This window comes from Podarcis cretensis (genome assembly GCF_951804945.1).
Source record: "Podarcis cretensis genome assembly, chromosome: 4".
Taxonomy (NCBI): Eukaryota; Metazoa; Chordata; class Lepidosauria; order Squamata; family Lacertidae; genus Podarcis; species Podarcis cretensis.
The window spans coordinates 2,378,919-2,403,389 of NC_137173.1; the positions used below are offsets into that span (position 1 = coordinate 2,378,919).

The 24,471-nt window shown below is 43.4% G+C and overlaps 4 protein-coding genes and 1 long non-coding RNA gene across 5 annotated transcripts in view; 3 read left to right on the plus strand and 2 right to left on the minus strand.

Annotated features, from left to right (window-relative positions):
• The window catches only part of LOC307214706 (uncharacterized protein), a 214,116-nt gene that overhangs the window by 181,329 nt on the left and 8,316 nt on the right, over nt 1-24,471 (minus strand). The gene's annotated exons all lie outside the window — the stretch shown is intronic.
• Nucleotides 1-24,471, plus strand: part of LOC307215192 — a 181,629-nt gene that overhangs the window by 106,989 nt on the left and 50,169 nt on the right. The window lies entirely within an intron of this gene.
• LOC307213893 (olfactory receptor 51H1-like) lies at nt 10,272-11,225 on the plus strand (the record flags this gene model as incomplete). Its single annotated transcript, XM_079972128.1, has 1 exon — nt 10,272-11,225. One exon carries the CDS (start codon nt 10,272-10,274, stop codon nt 11,223-11,225), a length of 954 nt encoding a protein of 317 aa, XP_079828254.1.
• Nucleotides 18,945-20,329, plus strand: LOC307214969 (olfactory receptor 51H1-like). The gene has a single exon (XM_079974085.1). The coding sequence runs from the start codon at nt 18,957-18,959 to the stop codon at nt 19,914-19,916; it is 960 nt and encodes a 319-aa protein (XP_079830211.1). The 5' UTR covers nt 18,945-18,956; the 3' UTR covers nt 19,917-20,329.
• Nucleotides 21,722-24,471, minus strand: part of LOC307214673 (uncharacterized protein) — a 31,077-nt gene continuing 28,327 nt past the window's right edge. The window contains exon 7 of the mRNA XM_079973517.1: nt 21,722-23,325. The gene's annotated coding sequence lies outside the window, so the exon portion shown is untranslated. The remainder of the gene's footprint in view (nt 23,326-24,471) is intronic.

Below are 24,471 nucleotides of genomic sequence, written 5' to 3' on the forward strand. Positions count from 1 at the left end.
TCTTTCTTGTAGTTTGGAACCATTGCTCCGTGTCCGCTTCTCTGGAGCAGCAGAAAACAACCTTTCTCCCTCCTCTATGTGACATCCTTTTATATATTTGAACATGGCTATCATATCACCCCTTAACCTCCTCTTCTCCAGGCTAAACATGCCCAGCTCCCTTAGCCGTTCCTCATAAGGCATCGTTTCCAGGCCTTTGACCATTTTGGTTGCCCTCCTCTGGACACGTTCCAGTTTGTCAGTGTCCTTCTTGAACTGTGGTGCCCAGAACTGGACACTGTACTCCAGGTGAGGTCTGACCAGAGCAGAATACAGTGGCACAATTACTTCCCTTGATCTAGATGCTATACTCCTATTGATGCAGCCCAGAATTGCATTGGCTTTTTTAGCTGCCGCGTCACACTGGGTAAGAGGAGACATGAAAGAAGTCTATAAAACAATGCCCAGCATGGAGGAAGTTTTTATCCCTCTCTCATAACACTAGAACTCATGGACACCCATTTATTTATTATTATTTATACTCCGACCATCTGGCTGGGCCTCCCCAACCACTCTGGACGGCCCCCAACAAAATATCAAAACACAGTAATCCATCAAACATTAAAAGCTTCCCTAAACAGGGCCACCTTCAGATGTCTGGTAGTTGTTGTTCTCTTTGACATCTGGTGGGAGGGTGTTCCACAGGGCAGGTGCCACTACCGAAAAGGCCCTCTGCCTGGTTCCCTGTAACTTGGCTTCTTGCAGTGAGGGAACCACCAGACGGGCCTCGGATCTGGACTTCAGTGTCTGGGTAGAACGATGGGGGTGGAGACGCTCCTTCAGGTATACTGGGCCGAGGCCGTTTTGGGCTTTCAAGGTCAGCACCAACACTTTGAATTGTGCTCGGAAACGTACTGGGAGCCAATGTAGGTCTTTCAAGACCAGTGTTATATGGTCTCGGCAGCCGCTCCCAGTCCCCAGTCTAGCTGCCACATTCTGGATTAGTTGTAGTTTCCAGGTCACCTTCAAAGGTAGCCCCACGTAGAGCACAACTGTGGAACTGGCTCCCAGCCCCATTGGAGGCAGTGATGGCCTCCGTCAGGTGGCTTTAAAGTGGGGCTGCCTTATTTTAAAATGTGAAAATGCGGACACAAAAGTTGTTGAGATTTTTTCCCCAACAGACGAATCCCAGATATGTCCAAGAAAACTCAGACGTATGACAGCCGTATTTAAAAGAGGATTCATGGAGGAGGAGAGGACTATCGATGGCTACTAGCCATGATAGCTGTTGTCTGCCTCCATAATTGGAGGCAGTTAGGCTTCTGAATAGCAGCTGTTGGGAATGACAGGAGCAGAGAGGGCTCTGGGCCTTCATTTCCAGCTTATGGGTTTCAGTGTGAGAGCAGGAGGCTGGACAAGATTGGCCATTGGCTTAACCCAGAAGCCTCTTCTTCTGTTCTTCTTGACTGGTCCCAGACACCTCACAGGAGCCACAGACAGACACACACCCATCACCTTGGTCTAGGAAGAGTCAAAAGAGAAGGAAGCAGTGGGCTCAGCCCACCAGGAAGAGCGAGCAGCTGCAGAAACCCTTAGAGCCTTAGCAGCTCAGGGGCGTAGTGTGGGGCATGCCAGAGGGACAGTGCCCCCCGGGTTCAGGTTTTTGAGGGGGTGCAAAGCAGGCACCCCCATGCAGGCACCCCCAGAGCAGGCCAGTGCTCCACTCCCGGCACTGGAGGAACCAACGCTCACAGAGAGGAGCACCAAGTGCCACGTTGTCTGGCTGGGCTCTCTCCTGTAAATGCACCCTTCAAGGGACGTGTGGCTGTTCTGTCCTTTTCACACCTCTCTCCCTGGATCCACTCAGAGAGGTAGGCTGAGACCTCCTGGTTAAGATATTCTGACTGTGTTATGTACTGAGCCTGGATCCTAGAGCAATAGGAAGGATCCTAGAATGCAGCAACCTGATTCATCTGCAGGAGTAGCCCAATCAGGCTCCAGGAGGGGAGTTGAGTCAGTCAATCACACAGGACCCATTGTGTAAATAATGTATATATAGCCAGAGGTTTTGGGGGAAATTTGCACTGTTGTACTATGAGCTGAGGGACGTGGGTGGCGCTGTGGGTTAAACCACAGAGCCTAGGACTTGCCGATCAGAAGGTCGGCAGTTCGAATCCCCGCGACAGGGTGAGCTCCCTTTGCTTGGTCCCTGCTCCTGCCAACCTAGCAGTTTGAAAGCACATCAAAGTGCAAGTAGATAAATAGGTACCGCTCCGGCGGGAAGGTAAACGGCATTTCCATGTGCTGCTCTGGTTCGCCAGAAGCGGCTTAGTCCTGCTGACGACATGACCCAGAAGCTGTGTCCCAAGCACAGCGGAATGATGAGGAGTACGTGCCACATACTCTATATTACTTTATTTACACTTCAAAGCTGGTAGATTACAGAAAAACATCTTGCCTCTGCCGGAGCAGAGAAAGCATCCTCTCTCCTCTGAAGCACGGAGAGAACAGAGTGTGAACAGTGAAAAACAGGAAACCAGTGTACGTCACATCCAGTCTCCTTTCCCGTGGGAAAACCCAACAGCACAGACTGTGGAATGTAAACACCTGTCTCGTGACAAGCACTTCGCTGCACAGTGAAGAGAGCAGAAACCAACATCCTCCCCCTTTCTGTGAACATCACTGGGCAGCGTGTTCGTACAATATCAGTACAAACCCAACTTCTGCACATAGGTACAGTGTTGATCCCTTGATACAATCTTGGACAATACATCAGCAGGAATTTCATTACCTGGCATACAGGACACCGTTACGAGTCCCTTCTGAATACGTTCCCTAGCATGTTGCACCTTCAATTGCAAGTGCTTCGTGCTTTGCTTACAACCTTCAGAATTCAGCAAAGCCAAACATGCTTTGTTGTCCTGGTAAACCTGGATTGGACATTTGACAGGAATTTTCATGTCTTTGCACAATTGTAACAACCATTCACAATCTTTGAGTGAATAAGACAGTGCATTCAGTTCAGCTTCACAAGTACTTAAGCTAACTGTTGTTTGCTTCTTGCATGACCAATCAAATAGACCCTGATTGTACATATAGCAAACTCCAGACGTACTTTTCCTGTCTGTAGTGTCACTTCCAAAACTTGCATCTGCAAATATCTCAAGACCACCAGACTTCTGATTGTTAAATCTCAGTCTGTAATGCATAGTGCCTTTCAAATACCGCGCTATGCGTTTCAGAGCTTTCCAATCCTTAACAGTAGGATTGTTGACTTGTCTGCTTAGCAAATTACAGCTAACAGCAATGTCTGGTCTTGAACATCTGGCAATGAAGTTTAGCTTGCCTAGCACACTTCTGTACAGTGTAGTGTCAGAAAATGCTTCTTCAGTGTCATCTACCTGATAACCTGTTGTCATCGGTGTGTCTACAGGGTTAGCATCCATCAGGTTTAGTTTGCTTAACACATCAGCAATTTTCCTTGACTGGTGTACTAGAATGTTACCATCTTGATCTCTCTCTATTTCCAGAGATAGGTAGTTGTTTACCTCACCAAGATCTTTCATGTCAAAGTGTTCTTTCAGTTGAGCTAGGGCGTTATTGTACATTGTGACATCATCCCAAAAGAATAAAAGATCATCAACATAAAACAAACAATACAGTTTCTTTTGCCCCTCCTCTTTGACAAATACACATGGATCAGCTTTCCCTTGCTTAAAACCTAGAGAAAACAATACCTCAGTGAGTTTTGTGTGCCAACACCGTGCACTTTGTTTGAGACCATAAAGGGACTTTTTCAGAGCACAAACAAATCCATGTTTTACCTGTACGCCATCAGGTGGAAGCATATAAAGAGATTCACCTAGAGATCCGTACAGAAAAGCTGTATTCACATCGTGGTGACTAATGTGTAAATTCTCCTCTGCAGCTAGCTTGAGCATAAGCCTAATGCTCTCATACCTCACTGTGGGTGAGTAGGTCTCGTGATAGTCTTCACCTGGTACCTGTGCAAAACCTCTGGCTACCAATCTGGCTTTGTGTCTGACTATCTTGCCATTTTGATCTGTCTTCGCTTTGAAGACCCATTTGCTTCCAAGCAGTTTCATTCCTGGAACTACTGGAACTAGTTCCCATGTTTTGTTCCTTTCCAAGGAATCAAGCTCAGCCTTCATGGCATTTAACCATGGCTCAGCTTCCTTTGAATCCAAATCCTGGATTTCTTGGAAACTTGAAGGTTCAAAAACCTTCTTGGAGCTTTTAACAGCTGTTACTGCTATCTTAGCAAACTCATCAGCAAATCTCTTTGGAGGTCTGCCTTTTGTGGCTCTCTGTGACCTACGAATTAGCCTTAGGTCTTCAACACTCTCCTCTTCCTTCTTGGGAGAAAAGTGACCTACTGTGAACAATGGTTCCTCCAATTCTTGATCAGAGCTTTCAGAGGGTCGCATAGAGGCTTTCGCACTCTTGAAATCCTCTGAATCACCCGATTCAGTTTCAGACTCAGAATCAGAACCTTCATCAGTGGGTGTGGGTTGTTGTGGCTGCTTTTGACTATCCTCAGTCTCATCACTGTCATCAGGATAACATTGGAAAATTCCCACATTCTCCCCCCACTTGGCATTGTACTCAACACTTCTTGTGAGCTTAATTGTCTTAGAGTCAGTCATTATTCTGTAAGAACCTTTCTGATAACCTAGAAAGATACCATGCAATCCACGCTTGTCTAACTTGGAGTTTTGTGGTGAGTGAACCCACATGTCAGAACCAAAAATCTTCATGTGTTTGATGTATGGTTTCTTGCCAAACATCTTCTCATAGGGGGTACAACCAATCGCTGAAGATAACCTGCGATTATAACTGTAAGTAAAACACGAGAGAGCTTCGGCCCAATAACTCTCTGGAAGATTTCCATCATGCAGCAAGGTTTTTAACCCTTGAAGCAATGTTTGATTTGCCCTCTCGCAAAGTCCATTCTGCCATGGCGAGCGAGGACTAGACAAATCGTGTTGAATTCCTTTCTCAGACAGAAAAGCTTCAAACTGCTGAGAAGTGAATTCCCCCCCGCGATCAGTGAAAAGAATTTTTATCTTCTTACCATGCACATTTTCCAACCAAGCACAGAATTCCTTGAACCTTGGAAAAGCCTCTGATTTCTGCTTGAGATTGTACACATAAATATACCTGGAAAATGCATCAATGAGAACCATGAAGTACCTATTTCCACCCAAAGAGGGCGCTAGTGGTCCAACCAAATCAGCATGAACAATTTGGTATGGTTCTGTAGCTTGCCTACTAGACACCTTACCTTTCGCAGCCATTTTCACCTTGTTTGCTGCGCATGCCTTGCACTTCATGTGGTACCTGCAGGGTTTAATAGTCATACCTTCAACCAAGGCAGGCATTTTAGATACTGCCTCAAAATTCAAATGACAAAATTTTCGATGAAAATCATGAATACATTCTGCATGCAAACTTTTGTTAGAACCTGCAATGCAACAAGTGTCATCCTGCACAACATCATCATAATACAAAACATACAAACGATCAACATATTCAGCATGCAATACATAATCATTTTTCTTTGTGATGATGCACCTTTTGTTCTTAAAGGAAACGTCAATTTTCCGCTCATTCAGCTGTCCAACGCTGAGCAGATTATGTTTAGCATCTGGTACATAAAGTACATCTTTTATCGATAAGTCCAAACTGTGAAGAACAACAGTTCAGTAGCCTTTACTGGGGATTGTGTGGTCATCCGCCTGGTGAATTGCACCTTCCTGCGGTGTAAAAGACACGAACAGTCGCTTATCGTTGCACATGTGGTGCGTTGCAGCCGAATCAACAACGAAGAAAGATCTAGATGTCTTCTGGACCTTTGCAACCTTTGGAGTGAAGCGTGAGACCATTGCCTTGTGCTGCGTTGTCCTGGACACCGGACCTTTGCCTTTGCTTTGGCCTTTTCCACGCGATGAGCTTTCGCTGCACTGCTCTGTCTTGGCCCTGGGATATTTGCATTCCCTCTTCATATGGCCTAGACGTCCACACAAGTAGCATTTCACTGCCTTCAAAGCTTTGGCGCCATCTGGTGTTCCACTGCACTCTGGGATGACGTCTGTGAAGACTCCCCCTTACCCATGCAGCTATCACCCTGGCGGTCTGCTTCATTCTGAATCATGGCAGTATCATGGGCTACTGTGAGCTGAGCAGTATCATGAACAGCAACCTGAGTGCCACAAGCATCAGCCAGCCTTCTGCAGCTAGCCATCATGACTCTGGTATTAGCCTTCTGCATCATCTCTGCTGCATTAAATCAAGCTGCTTTATACAAGCTGTGTCTGTGCTGCTTCAAGCCTCATTCCAAAGGCAAGCTCAAAAGTGCTTTCTCTCTGCTGCCTTAAATCAAGCTGCGTCACTGCTGCAGCTGCTTTATTCCAAAAGCACTTTTAAAAGTTACTTTCGGTTTCCCCAGCATAGGAGCTTGTTCCGCCTTTGCCTGTGCCCGGCAAAATGGCCATAAAAGTTCAAAGTCCAGCCATAAAGCCATTAAATAGAAGCTGGCAGGCTGCCCGGAGCATGAGCAACATACCTCTCATCAATCATCCTGACACGCAGAGATATCGTCCGATCCGTCCCTCTGCATTCCTTTGCATTCTTTGCCGGCACTCCGAAGTCCATCCATCACTTTGACTGCGTTGTTCTGGGCTGATAACCAGGAATGTTGAATTTGCAGTGTCCCAAGCACAGCGGAATGATGAGGAGTACGTGCCACATACTCTATATTACTTTATTTACACTTCAAAGCTGGTAGATTACAGAAAAACATCTTGCCTCTGCCGGAGCAGAGAAAGCATCCTCTCTCCTCTAAAGCACGGAGAGAAGACTCTGTGAGAACAGTGAAAAACAGGAAACCAGTGTACGTCACATCCAGTCTCCTTTCCCGTGGGAAAACCCAACAGCACAGACTGTGGAATGTAAACACCTGTCTCGTGACAAGCACTTCGCTGCACAGTGAAGAGAGCAGAAACCAACACCCTCCGCCAATAAAGCGAGATGAGCGCCGCAACTCCAGAGTCAGCCACGACTGGACCTAATGCTCAGGGGTCCCTTTACCCATTACCTTTAGTATGAGCTGAAATAAAGAGCATGAAATCAATACTCCACTCTGAGCATATTTCAGTCTGCATCCCACTTCTCTGGTGTTAAGGAATGAGGGAGCACAGAGTGGTCTCCAGTACACCTCTGAGAACAGAATTGCAGGTCCCTTCACAGGATCCTTGGGGATTCTCTAATAACTGCTGCTGGGATTTCAGAGATCTCCTCCCAGTGGGTTCAGCAGTTCTGGGCACCTAGGCTCCATGGTGCCACTGCCTGGAGGGAAAACAGTTTTTCTACAATGCTTATTGCCATGAACATCACAGGCAGGAGCTGGCAGGTTCCATGTTCACCAGGTCAGGTTCACAGCCTGTGCCATAAAGTCAGGTAAGTGCAAAGGACTCGATGAGATACAAAGCATGTGAGTTTTCCCTTGACTGAGCTCAGAGAGGTTTTCCTCAGTCATGAGGCTATAAGATGATCGAGAGGGTTTACACTTGCTTTTTGTTCCAATGTTCCATGTTAAATATTGTGTATACCAGAGGCATTTTTGTTAATTGTTAGCTGCAAATAACAATAACGGTCTAATATCCATATCTATATGGAAAAGCAACATATGCCTCTGTACTACTGCTGAACTTTGATGATAATCATGCTTCTCATTATCAATATGATTATTATGAACATAATCACCATTATCATCTCTATCATTTGAGTGAAAATGCTGCAATTGCTACTGGGCAGGCCAGAGAGAACCCGGGATTTAATGTGTAATTACATATTGGAGGAGTCCATCTGCTGCCCAGGACTACGGAGGACAATGGAAGCTGTAAACAATTGTAAAAAGAATCTTTTAGCTTTGATTGCTTTATCAGTTTGATTTCTTCCCCGCCCTTCACCCCATAGTCCCAGGGAAGGTTGCCACCAGAAAGCATACAAAGAAAGCTGAAATATGCAAGAAAGGTGGGGGGGGGGAGAGAACCACAGTTGAAAATGTGTTTAAAAATTCCAAATGATTCCAATATAAAAACCATACAGAGATTTAGGAACAAATTCATTTATACAAATACTCTAATTTATACACTCTAAAAGTGCAGATGCCAACTGGGATCGAAGAGGAGGGTCTTCAGTAGGTGCCCAAATGACAACACTGTCTCCTATTGAAGAACAGGCCATTCCAAAGGGACACTGGGTCCCATTCAGGAGGCAATTCCAGAGGTCCGTTTCCTTCATTGTGCAGATCCCACATCTTGCTAAGATGGTATCTGCAGGAGATCCCAGTCTACATATATAAAGGGTGAGTTGATCATTCAGGTTATCTTATTCCCAACCTATATCAAGCAGAACACGCCAGTACATGCACTTCACACAGGACCTGGAAGAAATTCTCCCTGCCTTTCAATATAATTTTATACTGGATTAGATCTTTCTGCTCCATCTTTCCCACAGACATTTTCTGTTGCTCTGATTTATCACTGGGCATCTCCAGACCACCAATATTTTCAGGCGAGTCCTTCAATCATGCACCAGAATTTTCAGTTTACACTTTTAAAGTGGGAATGCTCTATCACCCTAGTACAACAAATCTGCTTCTTACATATATTTATTTTTTAAAAAACATACTGTTTACAATTTGGAAAGTGACAGGGAAATGACTTGAAAAGTGCAGGATGAACAAATGAGTGACTAATAGATGAGCAAGGGCTCTGAATGCAAATCAGGATGAAGGCAGGATAAATATGCATTCTCTTATAACCACCTCACAAACGAAGCAGAATGAAAATGCAGTCACTAACCTCTCTGTCAGATTTGCCCAAGCAACTCAAGATGAATCCTCAATAAATTGGCCATCTAGAGGGGCCCTTTGTTATTCCTTTGAGAAGATCTTGCTTCTCTCTTATCGCAACATCTTAGGACTGAGGTATGAACAGAGGCAGCTTTTTCTAGGCTTCAGACTATGGACGGCTTTGAATAAGTTTAGTTGTAAAAGGCTACTTTTTCCTCCTCCTTCCATACTTCATTTTATTCTGTTTTACTTTTACGCTTGCATGTTCTAAGTCTTGCAGGTTTTAGCCACTTTTCCTCATGCAGATTGTTTCACATCTTATTTTCCCAGATCATCATAATTACTATTTTTATCTATTCTATTTGTCTACTGCTCTTCACCCAACATCAGAGGGAGCTTCACAACATAACATTACAAAATAAGGCAAAATGCATAACCAAAAGACAAAAAAGCAAACAAAAGACTCTGCTCCCACAATTGTTTAAAAGACCAGAGGCCTGGTGTTAGAGAAACATTTTCACCTGGCGCCTAAAGGTATGTTATCCTGGTATCCTAGTTTTTCTTCCTTCATCCATTCTTAGTATTCATTTCTACTCATTTGTACATTTTTGTTTTTATGTACACAATTATAAAATCAGTCAATATCTGCCCCCCCCCCCCGATTCCAGCCTCTGGTCATATCTGGTCACATCCCTTTCGCTCACTGGGCTTTTCAGTTTTAAGGTTGTCTTCTCAGAAGAGGAATCATTGACTTGTATAGTTGGGAGGAACCTCAAGGGTGAAGGAATGGCAGCCAAAGCATCCATGACAGATGGCTGCCCAACCTGTTCTTTAAAGGCGGAGCAGAAGAAGGTGGGATGAGACATGTCCCACCCCCTATTCCTTATGCTGCTATACATTTAGTCATTTAGATATATCATTTCCATGTCAGCAGTTACACTGTGATTGTTAGTCCAAATCTGCAGATGAGAAATTGAGAAACAATGAATTTGCCAAGGCCACAAAAGCCAGCACCACCTTGGCAAAAGCAAGCAAACAGGTATAGAAGCTTTAAATAATAAAAGAGATGAACTGGTTGGAGTTGGGATACTGCTGAGGACTGAGGTTGATGATGATGATACTGTACTTTTATTATTTATATCCTGCCCATCTGGCTGGTTTTCCCCAGCCACTCTGGGTGGTCCCCAACAGAGGACTAAAAGCAGAATAAAACTTCAAACATAAAAAATAGGGTTCTTAGTTGACCATCATAAAAGGAGAATTTAGCACTGATTTTAGGACTGTTTCTCCTTCTTTGAATGGAGGCCCTAATAACAACATTTCATGTTGGACTGAACCAGGATATCAGAATCTCTAACATTCAGATCAATTTTGTTACTCCTTAGAATCTTTCTACCACAACACTTAGGGAACGATGTCCTCCAGCTCCAGCTCCAATGAGACCCTGGTGAGCCACCAAACCTTTGTCCTGATTGGCATCCCTGGGATGCAGGAAAAGAACTCTTGGATGGCCTTCCCATTGTTTGTGCTCTACGCCCTGACTCTGCTTGGGAACATCATGATCCTCTATGTGATCAAGATTGACCAAAGCCTCCATGAGCCCATGTACTTCTTCCTTTGCCTGCTTGCCTGCTCGGATCTGGGCCTCTGCATCTCCACCATGCCAACAATGCTGGGAGTCTATTGGTTTGACTCAAGAGAAGTCCCACTCAACAGCTGCATCACCCAGATGTTCTTTATCCATATACTTCAAGAGATAGAGTCTGGCATTCTTGTGGCAATGGCATTTGATCGCTTGATTGCCATCCGTGATCCACTGAGATACAAATCACTTCTATCAAATTCAGTCATTGCAAAAATAGGAATAGCTATCTTATCCAGAGGTCTCTGTGTCTGCTTCCCATTCCCCTTTCTCATTAAACGGCTCCCTTTCTGCAGATCCAATGTCCTTTCTCACTCCTACTGTCTCCACCAAGATGCCATGAAGTTAGCCTGCGCAGGCATAAAAGTCAACATCATATACGGCTTGGTTGTAGTCATGTGCAGTATAATGCTGGATGTTCTTATCATTCTTGTATCGTACATCCTGATCCTGAAGACAGTTTTGAGCATTGCTTCTCGAAAAGAGTGTCTGAAGGCTCTCAACACCTGTGTGGCCCACATTTCTGCCATCTTGATTTTCTACATCCCAATGATTGGCATCAGTGTGGCACATCGATTTGGGAAGCATCTTTCTCCCATTGTCCACATGCTGATGGCCAACATATTTGTTGCTGTCCCACCACTTCTCAATCCTGTTGTGTACAGTGTGAAGACCAAGCAGATTCGGCAAAGGATAGGCAACATTTTACAATTTAAAAATAAGTAGGTGTTGATATTGCTTCTGAAGAAGAAGTTAAAGTGGTTTATAATTAGGGATAGATGGGTTAATTTTGTGTTTGTTCAATATCTCTTTAATAAGTATTCTGTTTTTTCCTTTTAATGTGTTGATTTTTTAAATGGAAGATCCTAAACCATTTTGCACAATTTATTTCCCCAATGAATACTTCCAAGTAGGGCATTAAGCTGTTTATTTCCATCACAATGTTTATTCATTAAAGAAATTGCCCCCCCCCCACCGATGTATACTCAATCATTTCTTTGAATGAGACTTATTTCCATATTATGAAAGATGGCATTCCACAAAATATTCAACTTCGATAAAGGATTTGATAGATCATAAGTTCAAAACCACAGAGACTAGGACTTGCCGATCAGAAGGCTGGCGGTTCAAATCCCCACGACGGGGTGAACTCCCATTGTTCGGTCCCTGCTCCTGCCAACCTAGCAGTTTGAAAGCATGTCAAACTGCAAGTGGAAAAATAGGTACTGCTCCGGCGGGAAGGTAAACTTCATTTCCGTGCGCTGCTCTGGTTCGCCAGAAGTGGCTTAGTCATGCTGGCCACATGACCCGGAAAAACTGTCTGCAGACAAACGTCGGCTCCCTTGGCCTGTAAAGCAAGATGAGCACCGCAATTCTAGAGTCGTCCACGGCGGGACCTAATGGTCAGTGGTCCCTTTACCTTTACCTTTAAGTTCAAAACACATGCACTGTAAACATTTGTAAATCTTAAAAAAAAATATCTGAATGGGAGTTACATACATACTTCCGAAACATAAATGATATGTTGGTGTTTGCATATGAGCATACTAAAAGTATCAGTGCTAAAAGTAGGATTCTTGGTGGACACTACTTGTTTAACTAATCTATAAAGGTGATTTGTTTGTTTGTTTGTTTGTTTGTTTGTTTGTTTGTTTGTTCATAACAAGAGACATAAGGGTATTGGTTCAAAATAGATGCAGGGAGCCAGAAGACATTGGCCTTGGTGGACTGCTTGGGCCCTTAGCTTTTGTCCTGGGAGGCCCTGCCTGATTCCCTCATGTCCCCCTGCAGCTTAATATCTACACAAAGCCATGGGTAGACATCCTCAGCCCTTCTCACTTGAGAACCGCTGTCATTTAGTGACTTTGTTGTTGTTGTTTAGTCGTTTAGTCGTGTCTGACTCTTCGTGACCCCAGGGACCAGAGCACGCCAGGCACTCCTGTCTTCCACTGCCTCCCGTAATTTTGTCAAACTCATGCTGGTAGCTTTGAGAACACTGTCCAACCATCTCGTCCACTGTCGTCCCCTTCTCCTTGTGCCCTCCATATTTCCCAACATCGGGGTCTTTTCCAGGGAGTCTTCTCTTTTCATGAGGTGGCCAAAATATTTGAACCTCAGCTTCAGGATCTGTCCTTCCAGTGAGTACTCAGGGCTGATTTCCTTCAGAATGGAGATGTTTGATCTCCTTGCAGTCCATGGGACTCTCAAGAGTCTCCTCCAGCACCATAATTCAAAAGCATCAGCCTTCTTTATGGTCCAGCTCTCACTTCCATACATCACGAATGGGAAAACCATAGCTTCTACTATACGGACCTTGTTTAGTGACTAAGGGTGCCTATTTCCAGCTACAATGGTTCACCGCCTATGAGCGGAGTGTAAATAATATAAAGTAATAGTAAATATAAAATTATTATTATTATTCCTGAGAAGTACAATCTGGCCACAAGGACCCACAGTGTGGTGGCCTTCGCAAGTGAATTAGGGCAATGCACTGTATGAGGGGCTATTCATTGGTTTATTCCAGAAGCTGCAGCTGGTTCCAAATTCTGCTGCATGTGTGTTGGACAGAGGTAAAGAAAGATCTAGAAATATGGTCAAGGTTGAGACTTTCCTTGTTAGGCCGAATTGCTGTTATCAAGATGAATGTGCTGCCCAGAATGCTGTTTTTATTTCAAACATTGCAGATATGGGACAAGATGGAGTGTTTCAAGAAGTGGCAGAAAGATATATCTAAATTTGTCTGGCAGGGCAAAAAGCCCAGAATAAAATTTAAGATTTTAACTGACGCAAAAGAAAGAGGGGGGTTTGCCCTGCCGGACTTAAGACTTTATTATGAATCGGCAGCTTTTTGCTGGTTGAAACAATGGCTGCTTCTTGAGAATACAGACATTTTGGATCTGGAAGGGTTCGATAATAGATTTGGTTGGCACGCATACATATGGTATGACAAGGTGAAAGTACATAAGGGTTTTAAAAACCATATTGTTAGAAAAGCATTATATAATGTTTGGATGCAGTATAAAGATTTGCTAGAAAGTAAAACTCCCAGGTGGTTGTCACCAATGGAAGCCAAAGAGGTGAAAAAACTTAATATGGAGCCTAATTGGCCAAAATATTGTGAAATTTTAGAACAAGATGGTGAAAAAGTTAAATTACAGAGTTATGAGAAACTAAAGCCTAAAGTACGAGACTGGTTACATTATCATCAGATATATAAGGCATTTAAACAGGACAGGAAAATAGGCTTCCAGAAGGAGAGGTCTAAACTAGAAACAGAATTGTTAGAACCCAATACTAAGAATTTGTCAAGAATGTATAATTTGCTGCTAAAATGGAATACACAGGATGAAACGTTGAAATCAGCTATGATTAAATGGGCACAATACATTGGTCATGATATTATGTTTGCAGACTGGGAGCAGTTATGGACCACCGGTGTTAAATTTACGGCATGTAATGCCTTAAAAGAAAACTTAATGAAAATGATTTATAGGTGGTACATGACCCCAGTCAAGCTTGCAAAAATTTATCATTTGCCCAATAATAATTGCTGGAAGTGTAATGAGACTGAAGGTACTTTCTACCACCTTTGGTGGACCTGCCCGAGGATCAAAGCCTTTTGGGAAATGATCTATAATGAAATTAAGAAAGTCCTAAAGTGGACTTTTCCTAAGAAACCAGAGGCTTTTCTTCTGGGTATGGTTGGCCAATTGGTGTCAAGGAAGGATAGGACGTTTTTTATGTACGCTACTACAGCAGCAAGAATTCTTCTCGCAAAGTATTGGAAGACACAAGAACTACCTACTCTGGAAGAATGGCAGACGAAGGTGATTGAATATATGGGACTGGCAGAGATGACTGGCAGAATTCGTGACCAGGGGAAAGAGACAGCGGAAGAAGATTGGAAGAAATTCAAGATATATCTTAAAAATTATTGCAAAATTGAGGAGTGTTAGATGACAGGGAATAAGAAATAGAGAATTGCAGCTGTAACTAATAAGTTAAAGAAAAAGGAATGTAATGAAAGTGAATTAAATAATTAATTATTGGAGAATTGCTAAAAAAAATGTTAAAAATAAGGATGCAGTAAAAGGGAGGTATGGGGAAGTCGGAGAAACAAGGGGTATGAAAACAGGATTATGAAATTATACATGTTTTATATGTTTTTGTTTGTGTATGTGAATGTGTTGTTTGTTTTTATTTGTGTTGGAAAACCAATAAAAATTATTATTTTTTTTAAAAAACAAAACAAAACAAATTCTGCTGCATGTGTTTAAGAGGTGCGACAAGAATGGATCACATGGCACCAGCCAAGCGTGAACTGTATGTTTGCCTCTTTGCTACTGGCCCAATTCAAGGTAGTGACTTCCATGTGCAAAGCCCTGAACAACTTGGGTGTCAGGGACTGGACTGAGGAGGAATGGTGGAGATCGCCTCCCCTCACCCCCAAATCTTCCAGAGAAGTGGGAAGCAGTATAGATTTAAAACAGTGGTTTGCAGAAAGGCACGGCACAGAGATAGAAGAGGGACAAAGCTGGGAAATACTGGGAGAAGAAGAGGAGGAGGGGGAAGCAGAGCCGGAGCAGCCAGCTGACATGTTATCACTAGAAAGCATTCCAGACCCCCCCTTCTCCCAGAACCCGGAGAGCAGTGAAGCAGAGAGAGCAGAGAGCTAGAAGACAGTTGGCCTTAAGGGGGACGAATGAGAAGGGAAGGGGGTGAAGTTTACTCGGAGCAACGCCATTACTCCAAGAGGCAGCATTCCTAAGCCTCTCTCTGTAGATATTGAATAAAGAGCCTTTTTGTCTACTTTCCTAAGCAGCCTGCCGTGAGGGGGGAGGATCGGATTTCCCTGGAGCCTGACATTGGGATCCAGGTGTGAGGAATGAGGATGTTGTTTTTCCCCTTAAACCACAAATGCAATCAGTTAGACATTAGCAGTTCAGATCGATTCACACCTGAAAACTGGAGAGGTTTAGAGCATGTGGCCAGAATGCATTTATAACTGGTTAGGCAGACTCCTGCAGTCTAAGTCAACCCACTTCTTATGACTGTAGATGTTTAGAACTTGAGGTGAGGATGTGGTATTTTTGCTTGGCTTAGCAACTAACTGCATAGGAACACAGACCAAATAAGAGAATTAATAAATACTGGCAAAGGGGCGCTGAAATCCAAGTAATGTTTTGTGTAATTAATTAATTAATTGATTGATTGATCAATCACCACTCTTTTCTCTTGTGTTAATAATAATAATATCTGTGAAATTAACCAAGCCTCCCCCCCCCACAAACACTCAATCCCATTGCACTCTGTGTGCTTGTCACACAACACACCAACCCCAAAAGTCAGTTGCACTATATTATTTTCCGTTCAGGAGCCTAACAGCCCAAGGATAGAAACTGTATTTTAGCCAGTTGGTACAACTGATTATACTTTTATATCTCCTGCCCAAGGGTAGAAGATTAAATAGGTGCTGGCCGGGGTGTGAATCATCCCTGAGAATTTTTTCTCGCTCTCCTAAGGCAAAGATCCCTTGCGATGTCATCTAGCAGGCTCAGGGAACAGCCCATGATATCATGTGCTGTGTTCACCACCCTCTGTAAAGACTTTCTGTCCGTGGCTGTCAAGCCAACGTACCACACTGTGATACAATATGAGAGGAATCTTTCTATTGTGGACTGGTAGAAGGAGGTCATCAATTGTTGTTTAACATTGATCTTTCGCAAGACCTTGAGGAAATGGAGTCTCTGTTGGGCCTTCCTAACCACCTGAGTTATATTGTTTTGCCAAGTGAGGTCTTTCCTTGGTTTGAAATGATACATTTACTATTTCAACCTCATTTAAATCTAGAGGACGATAATGTCATCCTTTTGCTTAAACACACACGTTTTAGTGGTCCTCAGATCTGTGGGGAGGAGGGTCCTCTCTCTTTTTATATTCCATCTACATCCAAGTTCTCTGGTTTCATGGAAGGTGGGAGCCCAGGTGGTCTCTGGAATGCCTCTGGGAGCAGAACTGCAGGCCCTTGGGCAGGATGTGTGGAGATTCCCTAGCAATTGCCAACGGGATTTCAAAAATCTCTGCCCAGATATCTAACAGTCTGGGAACAGCTTGTCTCCCTAAGGGCAAACATTATCACTATAACCCTTCCTGACATAAAAAAGCATAGGCAGAATCCCTCATGGAACAGCAAAGGCAGACTCAGCATTCATCCTGGGAGAAATCGTGTCAGGTTTGTGTCCTCTGTCCTAAATTCAGGCAAATTCATGAGATATAAAACAGATGAGTTTTCTTTTGATTAACTTCAGAGAGATCATCATCAATCAGGAGGCCATGAGATTATGGTGATGGCTTGCATTTGTTTCTGATTTTATTTCCGTGTTGTATGCTATATTTTATTGGAGGTGGTCAGCTAAATATTGTGGATATTACTCAGAGTTCTTTTTTGGTAATTGCAGATGATGATGATAATATGTTGAAGTATCATATGGATTCAGTACTAGCATACTGTACTTTGATGAGAATATACCGTAATTATCAATATGATGGCCATTAAGCTCATTGTCATCAAAGGGGAAAATGCTGCAATTCACGCTGGGCTAGCCAGAGTGAGACTGGGATTCATTTCAGAATTTCACATTGGGGAGAAGGTTTGGGCCACTCAGGAAAGCAACTGGATTTCTGGAACAGGAACCAATAACCTGGAGTTTTTACTGCTGTGCCCTTGGTTTCCCACGCGGGGGAGAGGGATGTCAGACTTCACCATTTTATTTTGAACATTTTATGGAACATTTTGAACATTTTTACTTGGAATGAATTTCTATTTGGGGCTTTCTGGCTCCTATATTCCAAATACCTGACTTCCCTCCGCTAACCACCACTTAAGAACATTGACATCTGGGAGTAGCTATTAAAATGATAGCTCTCTTTATCATATACTAATCTAGTTCTTGGAATCTTTTATTGAATTTTGTTTGGATTTTTTTATTCATATACAGTGGTACCTCTAGTTACGAACTTAATTCGTTCCAGAGATCCATTCTTAACCTGAAACTGTTCTTAACTAGAAGCATGCTTTCAGTAATAGGGCTTCTTGTTGCCGCTGCGCCGCTGGCACATGATTTCCATTCTCATCCTGGGTTAAAGTTCTCAACTCTAGGCAAATATTCCAGGTTAGCAGAGTTTGTAACCTGAAGTATTTGTAACCTGAGGTGTTTGTACCTCGAGGTCCCTCCCTCCCTCTCTCTCTCTCTTTCTCTCTCTCTCTCTCTGTGTGTGTGTATTATTGAATGTTTGTTTGTTGGTTTTTTTGTAAATTAAATTATTAAAAGTCAAACTGATTTCAAGTTCTGGTCACAACCCTTTCACCCACTGGAGGTGAAAAATTCAGGACCTCCGTTTCAATGTCTTCACAGAAGAGGAGGAGCTAGGGTGAGACATGTCCAATCCTCCCCATTTAACTATCCATTCCGTCATTTAGATATATCCTTTCTAATTTAACTATTACACTGTGGTGTTTATTTCTATTTTGCAGAGGAGAGATGGAGAGGCTGTGAATTTGCCAGAGCCACACGATGAGATCTCCATCGCCAATACTCAACAACAACACTTCACACTTTGATAGAGCATGTAATAATTAAATTACTCTGCCCATTTTCTCTCCTTGGTCCTCCCAGAAGCCCTGCACTGTAAACCAGTATCATTCTTGGATAACAGAGTCAGGGAGAGACCATCCAGTGACTTTGTGGCTGAAAAAAGATTTTGAACACAGGACTTCTCATTCCTGCTTTGCAGGGGTCCTTTTCAACTCTACAATTCTATTATTAGTGAGTCCATGTTGGAGAATATCTATCAGATCCCCTATCATCTGTATTCTGCTGGCTTTTGAGATTCATCGGCTACACAAGTGATGGTAAAATTCCACCAGGCTGCTGTGTCATTGCATCTGCTGAGAGACCAGCAGCCTTTGAGTTGCTGGACTGTTTTCACCTCAAGTGATCATTGTAATAATTTAATTTGAGAAAGCATTCCCAATCACCCTCCATCCCACTCCATCCCTCTTTCTTTTCATGTCATGTCTTTCATATAGTAATTTCAAGGGTAAGGACTCTTACGCAATTTCTTACTCAACTTTGTAAGATGCTTTAACTGTCTCTTTGACAAAAGAGCCAGGTATAATGGCATAGACCTTCTTTTTTAAAAAAACCACACTGCTTGGAGCAGGGTGAGTGCCGGAGATTGACTTAATATTCGAGTTGGGGAGCTTATCTGCACAGGACAGGATGAGCACTTAGGACAAACTTTCCTTCCCTGAATAAGTTTGGGGCTCCACTCTCAGGCACGGAGAAAGCACCTGAACACTTGCCTACAACTTGAGTATTTCCCAAAGTCCTTTATAGCAAATATTCACAGCTTATTACAACTTAGCATTTTCCCACCAAATACACTTGGGGAACAATGTCCTCCATCACCAGATTCAACAGCAGCCTTGTGAGCCACCAAACCTTTGTCCTGATTGGCATCCCTGGGATGCAAGAGAAGAACTCTTGGGTGGCCTTCCCACTGTTTGTGCTCTACGCCCTGACTCTGCTTGGGAATTTCACGATCCTCTATGTCATTAAAAGTGACGAAAGCCTCCATGAACCTATGTATTTCTTCCTTTCCATGCTTGCCTGCTCGGATCTGGGCCTCTCCATGTCCACCATGCCAACAATGCTGGGAGTCTATTGGTTTGACTCCAGGGAAATTCCATTCAACGCCTGCATCAGCCAGATGTTCTTTATCTATATATTTCAATGGGCAGAGTCTGGCATTCTTGTGGCAATGGCTTTTGACCGATTCATTGCCATCCGTGATCCACTGAGATACAGATCACTGCTCTCAAATTCTGTAATTGTGAAAATTAGTATAATTCTCTTTTCAAGAGGCCTGTCTGTCTGCTTCCCCATCCCCTTTCTTATTAAGCGGCTCCCTTTCTGCAGATCCAATGTCCTTTCTCATTCCTACTGTCTCCACCAAGATGCCATGAAGTTAGCCTGCGCAGACACAAGAGTCAACGTCCTATATGGTTTGATCGTAGTCATGTGCACTGTAGTGTTGGATGCTCTCATCATTCTTGTATCTTATATTCTGATCCTGAAGACTGCTTTGAGCATTGCCTCCCGCAAAGAATGTCTGAAGGCTCTCAACACCTGCGTCTCCCACATTGCTGCCATCTTGATTTTCTACGTCCCAATGATTGGCGTAAGTATGGCACATCGATATGGGAAGCACCTTCCCCCCATTGTTCACATGCTTATGGCCAACATCTATGTTGCAGTCCCACCACTTCTTAATCCCATTGTGTACAGTGTGAAGACCCAGCAGATTCGGCAGAGGATATGCAGCATTTTGAAGTTAGGGAAGAATAGGGAGTGATGTGTCTTCTGCCGTGTCTTCTGTCTCATCATGGGAGTGAAACTGCCTTGGTTGCACTGGTCAATGATCTCCGGCGGGCTAGGGGCAAAGGTGAAAGCTGATTCCTAGTTCTGCTGGGACTCTTAGTGGCCTTTGATACCATCCTTCTGGACCAGCTAGAGGTGTTGGGAGATGGGGGCACAGTTATACAGTGGTTCTGCTCCTTCCTCCTGGGTCATGTCCAGAAAGTGTTGTTGGGCTCTCACTTGTGGGGTGCCTCAGGGCTCTGTCCTCTCCCCCATGCTTTTCAACATCTATATGAAGCCACTGGGAGAGATAATCAGGGGGTGTGGGCTGGGTGTCCACCAGTATGTGGATGATACCCAGCTCCACCTCTCCTTTAAGTCAGAACCAGTGGAGACAGTGAATGTCCTGTGTGAGTGTCTGGAGGCCATTGGAGGATGGATGGTGGCTAACAGATTGAAGGTGAATCCTGACAAGACAGAAGTACTGTTTTAGGGGGAAGGGGTGGGTGGGTGTGAGTGACTCCCTGGTCCTGAAAGGGGTAACTGTGCTCCTGAAGGACCAGGTGCACAGCCTGGGAGTAATCTTGGACTCACAGCTATCCATGGAGGTGCAGGTACATTCTGAGTACAGGGCAGGTTGGTGTTGACCTTTAAAGCCCTAAACAGCCTCAGCCCAGTATACCTGAAGGAGCATCTTCACCCCCATTGTTCAGCCCAGATGCTGAGGTCCAGCTCCGAGGGCCTTCTGGCGGTTCCCTCGCTGTGAGAGCTACAGGAAACCAGGCAGAGGGCCTTCTCGGTGGTGCCGCCCTCCCTGTGGAACGCCCTCCCATCAGATGTCAAAGAGATGGGGTCCAGAAGACTAATTTGACACTGGGCACAAAATAAAGCTGAAGCAAGAAAACTTGCTTCTTTATGAATAGGCCTTCGTGCGGAGTGTAAAGCATAGACAATCATATTCAAAGCAAGGGAGACTACTTCTCCAAAGGTTTTTAAATGTCCATAAATGAATTAAAAGGAATTTCCTGTTGGAATCCATGAGGTTGGTCTCCTCACAGAATCTTAAGAGGGACCCAATACAGGAATCTTAGCTAGATCATCCAGGACAGATGGCCATCCAAACTATGCTTATTTTATTTCTTTCTTTCCTAACATATGTTTAAGGGTGTTTTAGGACTCTCTGTTTGCTGTGTTTGAACTACTTTATTGGCTTTTGCCCTGATGTGCCTCGGGGGAGACCTTCTTAACTAGCACATTGAGTGAGCTCTGTCCTATTGCAACAGATAAATAAAAACACAGATGGATGCTGGCTTTCAAAGAAGTGAATGATTACCACAATATCTTACAAGGAGAGTGGGAAACATGCTTTGGAAAATTGTACTGAATTGAATTAAGTTGGCAATGACTTGTAATAATTTGGAAAATCAATAAAAACAATTGAAAAGAAATTCCGCCCAGCCGCCAAGGTTAGAGAACTTTCTATCATTATTCTGTAGCTGTGCCCTGTGAAAATCCAGTCTCACCTGCTGAATTGAAGCTCGGTTAAGCAAAGTCTCCCTTGGGATTTCCCACTTTAACCTCGTCCAAAAGTTTGAGGGAAAAGCTGTACCTCGTTTCTTCCTTTCCAATATCAGTTATTTCCACCTAAGAAATTGCAGGAAAGAAGTTACTCATGTTAAGTGCAAGGTTTGTTGGAGTAGAGATTAAGGAGCCAACGATGACATGACTTTTCAGCAATAAATATGATCTTATGTGTAAATGAAGTCACATTTGAAACAATACAGAAGCAGTCAAAGGGAATTTCCTGGGAAGTGTTTTATTCAGTCTCACCTGCAATCATGTGTGCTGAACACACAGAAACACATTGATAATGTGAAATTACTGAAATTATAGTCTCCAAATAACACTCAACACATGCAAGCAGATTAATTATTTCCCCATCTCTCTTTTTTAAAATTACTTTGATTTATCTTCATGGTATAGAAGATGAATTTTCAGAAAGCAATGGTTACAACAGTAAAAAAAAAGAACTTGTCCTGATGAATTTGCAGACTTTCTTCCTGCCATGTGTTACAAGTTTCATTTGATTACTCAAAAAGATCACGCCACATTTTCCCTTGAGTGCTGGGTGGATTTCTGCAACAGTCTTAACAATATATGTATTCAATAAACATTGGCCACGTGTTATAAAAGGAATATGGATAGCGTTCCCCCCACCCTCTTGATTTCCCCAGGCAAACAAAATTTTAAATACTTAAATTGTGGTGCCCAGAACTGAACACAGTATTCTAGGCAAAATAAAGTGGTACTATTCCGGCCCTTGATCTGATTCTGCCTTCTGCGACATTGGCCTCCGCTCCCTGTTTGATGTAATCCTCAAATTTGATGAGCATCCCCTCAGTTCCTTCATCCATGTCATTTATCAAGACATTGAACAACAACAGGCCCAGGACAGAACCCTGCAGCACCCCTCTGGTCACTTTTCCCCAGGATGATGAAGAATCATGAAGGAGTACTGTTCGGGTTTGGTCACTCAAATCCAGCTAACAGTTACCTCATTCAGCCAACATTTTACCAGCTTCCTCGCAAAAATATCATGGGGGACTTCAACAAAAGCCATACTGAAATAAAGATGCACTATTTCCACAACAGACCCCTGATCAATGAAAAAAGAAAACAAGAAAAAGAGAGGTTTTTCTGGCATGACTTGTTTTTGAGAAAGTCATGCCTTCATCCTTATGTTTATGTTGTGAAATCTTAAAATGAAGGGCACATAAATTTAAAAATGATAATAAATAAGGATATTGACAAGCTGGAACATGTGCAAAGGAAAGCGATTTATGTATTTATTTAAATTGAATACCACCCGACCCAGTGGTGATGACATGAATAAAATATTGGTGGGGGGCAAGGTAAGGCCCGCCTTGCACAATCAATCACAGGATCCTGTATACCTGAAGGAGTGACTCCACCCATTGTTCAGCCTGGACACTGAGGTCCAGCTCCAAGGGCCTTCTGGTGGTTCCCTGATTGTGAGAAGTGAGGTTACAGGGAACCAGGCAGAGGGCCTTCTTGGTAGTGGCACCCGCCTTGTGGAACACCCTCCCTTCAGAAGTGAAGGAAATAAGCAGCTATCCTATCTTTAAAAGACATCTGAAGGCAGCCCTGTTTAGGGAAGTTTTTAATATTTAATGCGGTATTGTTCTTAACACTCGATTGGGTGGCTGGAGAAACTCAGCAAGATGGGCGGGGTATAAATAATAAATTATTACTATTATTACTATTATTATTTTATTATTATTATTATGCACACCATTTGAATGGCAATGCCTATCAACTGGATGGTGGCGCCCTCAAATATCTTATTGGGGGGGGGCAAAGACCCATTGGTCTCTAAGAGTTGGCTCCTATTCCCTACACCCACAGGTCTCAGGACGGTTACAACATAAAAATACAATATAAAACCGCAAAATACACATCTATAACCCCCGTCCCCACCATATTTTAAAAGGGCATTAGATGTCAATCAGCCAAAGGCCTGGTTAAAAAGGTGTGGATTTGCCTGGCTCCTAAAGCTGTATAATGAAGGGTTTCTCCTCTGTATGAATTCTTTCATGGAAAGTGAGATAGGAGCTCGTACTGAAGCTCTTTCCACATTTCATGCACTGATAACGTTTCTCCCTGGTATGAATTATTTGATGCGCAGTGAGATGGGAGCTCTTCCTGAAGCTCTTTCCACACTGCATGCACTGATAAGGTTTCTCCCCTGTATGAATTCTTTGATGGGAAGTAAGATAGGAGCTCAAACTGAAGCTCTTTCCACATTCGAAACATTGATAGGGTTTCTCCCCTGTATGAATTTTTTGGTGGGAAGTGAAATCGGAGTTCCAACTGAAGCTCTTTCCACATTCCCCACACTGATAGGGTTTCTCCCCTGTGTGAATTCTTTGATGGGAAGTGAGAGAGGAGCCCTGACTGAAGCTCTTTCCACATTCCAAGCACTGATAGGGTTTCTCACCTGTATGAATTCTTTGATGGGAAGTGAGATAAGAGCTCAAACTGAAGCTCTTTCCACATTCCATGCACTGATAGGGTTTCTCACCTGTATGAATTCTTTGATGGGAAGTGAGATGGCCACTCTGACTAAAGCTCTTTCCACATTCCCCACACTGATAGGGTTTCTCCCCTGTATGAATTCTTTGATGAGATGTGAGAGAGAAGCTGTTACTGAAGCTCTTTCCACATTCAATGCACTGATAGGGTTTCTCCCCTGTATGAATTCTTTGATGGGAACTGAGAAGGGAGCTCGTACTGAAGCTCTTTCCACATTCCACACACAGATAGGGTTTCTCCCCTGTATGTATTCTTTGATGAGAAGTGAGATGGCCACTCTGACTAAAGCTCCTTCCACATTCCCCACACTGATAGGGCTTCTCCCCTGTATGAATTCTCTGATGGGAAGTGAGAGAGGAGCTGTTACTGAAGCTCTTTTCACATTCCAAACAATTATATGGTTTCTCTCTTGTATGAATTCTTTGATGGGAAGTGAG